This window comes from Caenorhabditis briggsae (genome assembly GCF_000004555.2).
Source record: "Caenorhabditis briggsae complete genome, chrI, whole genome shotgun sequence".
In the NCBI taxonomy this organism is placed as follows: Eukaryota; Metazoa; Nematoda; class Chromadorea; order Rhabditida; family Rhabditidae; genus Caenorhabditis; species Caenorhabditis briggsae.
In genome coordinates, this window is record NC_013489.2 from 2,979,966 (window position 1) to 2,983,044 (window position 3,079).

General features: G+C 35.5%; 2 protein-coding genes across 2 annotated transcripts in view; both read left to right on the plus strand.

Annotated features, from left to right (window-relative positions):
* Positions 1-227, plus strand: CBG22247 (the record flags this gene model as incomplete). Its single annotated transcript, XM_045242258.1, has 1 exon — positions 1-227. A coding segment is annotated over one exon (227 nt), but the record flags the coding sequence as incomplete, so codon positions are not given.
* A 671-nt stretch (positions 228-898) lies between these two features.
* The window catches only part of CBG22248, a gene marked incomplete at both ends in the record, with an annotated part of 3,563 nt that continues 1,382 nt past the window's right edge, over positions 899-3,079 (plus strand). Inside the window, 4 exons of the mRNA XM_045242263.1 lie at positions 899-1,077; positions 1,130-1,636; positions 2,143-2,274; positions 2,428-2,748. Of these exons, the coding sequence (XP_045097521.1) occupies positions 899-1,077; positions 1,130-1,636; positions 2,143-2,274; positions 2,428-2,748 (1,139 nt within the window). The remainder of the gene's footprint in view (positions 1,078-1,129; positions 1,637-2,142; positions 2,275-2,427; positions 2,749-3,079) is intronic.

Genomic DNA, 3,079 nt, shown 5'->3' on the forward strand with positions numbered 1-3,079 from the left:
CAGTTAGAAGACGTGCCACAGTTGCTGGAACGGCGGATTCAACGAGCCTCGAGAAATTTCTGTTGATTCTGAGCTCTACACTCCTCTACTTAGGATCTCCGTCACTGGCTTCACTCTATCAAACCCTCAAAGAAACGATTCGAAACTTGAAAGGACAGGAGAAGCAAATTTCAGAAGACGTCATCTGTAGAGCGATTGAGAATCTCTTCATGCTTGTTCATGACTGAATAATTTGTGAATATGCTTCAATCTCTTCTTTGTTCCTCTTTTTTAATCGATAACCGTTTCTTTATACAATCTTCGCTTTCTATGCTACTGCTGTCACTTTAATACACATTGCCCTAATCGTTTCTGGTACATTAATTCCGATTTTAATAAATTTGCCAATTGATTCACTTTCTAGTCGGAAAATTNGGACGTTCCAATTTGGGACATTTCGACAGTGCACAGTTCGAATTAAAACAGTTCGATTCTGTCCTTGTTCTGTTTTGATACTTGTTCGAGAAAGACACTGTTCTGATTTGAATCAGTTCCACTTTAGGTCTGTTCGATTTTGAAAACGTTCGAATTCGTCGTACCCCCAAAAGACTAAATTTAAACGCGAAAGTAGCTCGAACGAGTCAAAAATCTGAAATATTACGTTTTTGCCGCGCTTTTTCGTAGATCAAAAAAAGCAAAAGTTTTCAAATTCTCAGGTCCCAGTTTTTTTTAATTTGACAATAAGAAGGTCTTATTATTCAAAAAGTCTTCTCCGAGTGGACAACACGAGGTTTGGGTTTCTAGGTCACTCCCGCTCTATTTTCCAGTTTTTAGAGTGACCGAGAATACCAAACGTCGTGTACTCCTCTCGGAAAAGTTTAGAAATTCAAGTTTTTCGCTGAATTTCAAGCTTTTCCGAATGTCAAAACTCTCTGAAGATCGTCTAAATCTTTGTGCGAAGTTCGACGATGATACCTATTACACAAACTTTCAAAGCTATTACAATATTGTCGCTCAAGTGCACTCAGTGGTTTTGACTGCCAGAAATATATATGTTTTGCGTGTTTGGAGAGGCTCATCGTTTGGACCAGAGCATTTGTGAGCTAATTTTTGAAAAGAAAACTGTATTTTTAAATGTTATTTTTCTCAGAAAGGAAAAGCGAGAAGCTGGAATGTTTCATATAAACGAAGAAATGTTTGGATCCTATATCGTTCCACCAGATAATCAAATTTTGAAAGTTATCGAACGATTTGGAAAATCGTATTTAATCGAGATTGTTGTCTATGATAATCATATTGAAACTGTGAAAACATTGAAGTCCCTCGACTTTGTTGCAATTAAAAATGTCCATGCTTTCACGAGAGGTGACTATCTAACAATGACTCTTCATGGTGGAAATGGTAGTTTTGATCGTGGAATTTGGGTCGTTCCCGAAACTTCTGAAAATTCGAATTTCCAAAAAATGAGAGAAGCATGCAATGTGTTGTTGATGAGTGTTCAAAACGACACCGATGACGTTCAAGAATTCGGAACACTTGGTTCTGATGAAACAGGCTGTGATGTGCCTGTTATTTCTAGAAATCCCGAAGAGAGACAAATCGCAAAGGCTTGCAATAAAATTGTGATTGGAGATCAGATTTCTGTTGATTATTTTGTGTAAGAGAGCTGTTTTTCGGGGGAAATTCTCGAAAAAAAGTATTTTCACGTGAAAATTCGATGTTTAATTTTACGCGGATTATTTGAACACATTTCATTTTTTCACGTAAAAATTGAATTTAAAAATTTCACGGGAAATTCGATAAAATTCACGTGAAAATTTAAATAATTTTACGTGAACTATTTGAACACGTTCCATTTTTTCCCGTGATAATTAAAAATTCAAAGTTTCACGCAAAAATCAAAATTTTAAAATTGTCACATAAAAAAATTATAGTTTCTGACTTTCACGTAAAAATTGAAATTTCGAATTTCCACGTGAAACTAGAATTTCAAGTAATCATTTAAAAATTAAAATTTCGAATTTTCACGTAAAATTAAATTTCGAATTTGCACGTGAAAAAATAAAACGTGTTCAAAAAGTTCACGTGGAATTTTTTTTAAAACTTCGTTTTCACGCAAAAAATATCGAAATTTCTGAAATTCTGAAAATGTGAAATTTCCAGAAAATCCTCAAAATGCAACTACCATTTTTTGACCCATGCACACGCTGATCATTGTCGCGGAATCAGTGCAAAGTTTCCGAATAAAGTGTATTGCAGCAAGGAAACTGCCAAAATTTTGCATTTAGTCGTTGGGTAAGATTTTATTATTGTTGTTCGAAAAAATTAGAGTTAGAGAGTATTTTTTGTAGTCTGTATACGGTAGATATCTCGAAGCGACAAGCCTAAATAATACATATTCGGCGGGGGACACTAAAAGTTAAGCAGAGAAAAAATGTAATTTTTCAGGGAACCCCTTCCGGAAGACCTAATTCATCCTCTCGAACTCAATATCCCCTATAAATTCGAACATTTACAAGTGACCGCAATCGATGCAAATCATTGTCCTGGAGCAGTGATGTTCGTGTTTCAAGGACCGTTAATTGATGAAATCGCGGGCGGTCCGGTTCTCTGTACCGGTGATTTTCGTGCCGAAGCATCGTATATGCGACAGTTTGAGAATGAGAAGCTTAGTTGGGTCAAGGACATCGATTATTCTAGAATCTATCTGGATAATACGTATTTCTCAGTAGATGTTGCTTTTACGTCAAGAGAGATTTCAGAGCAATTGTTAGTGCATTAGAGCAGGAATGTTCGGAATGGCATTTTCGGAATGTTGAAAATTCCGATTTTAAAAACTTCGGAGCATCGGAATATTCCGGTTTATAATTCGGATCTTCTGATTTTTTAAAATTCGAAATATTTCGAAAATCGTAATTTTCCGAGATTCCGAAATTCAGAAATGTTAATAATCGGAAAATTCCGAATTTCCGAAGTTTCGAAGTTTTAAAAATTCCGAATTTTCGAATTTTTAAAAATCGGAATAGTCCGAATATCCGAAGTTTCTAAACTTCGGAATTTTCCGATTTTGAACATTTCTGAATGACTTCCACCACAGTGG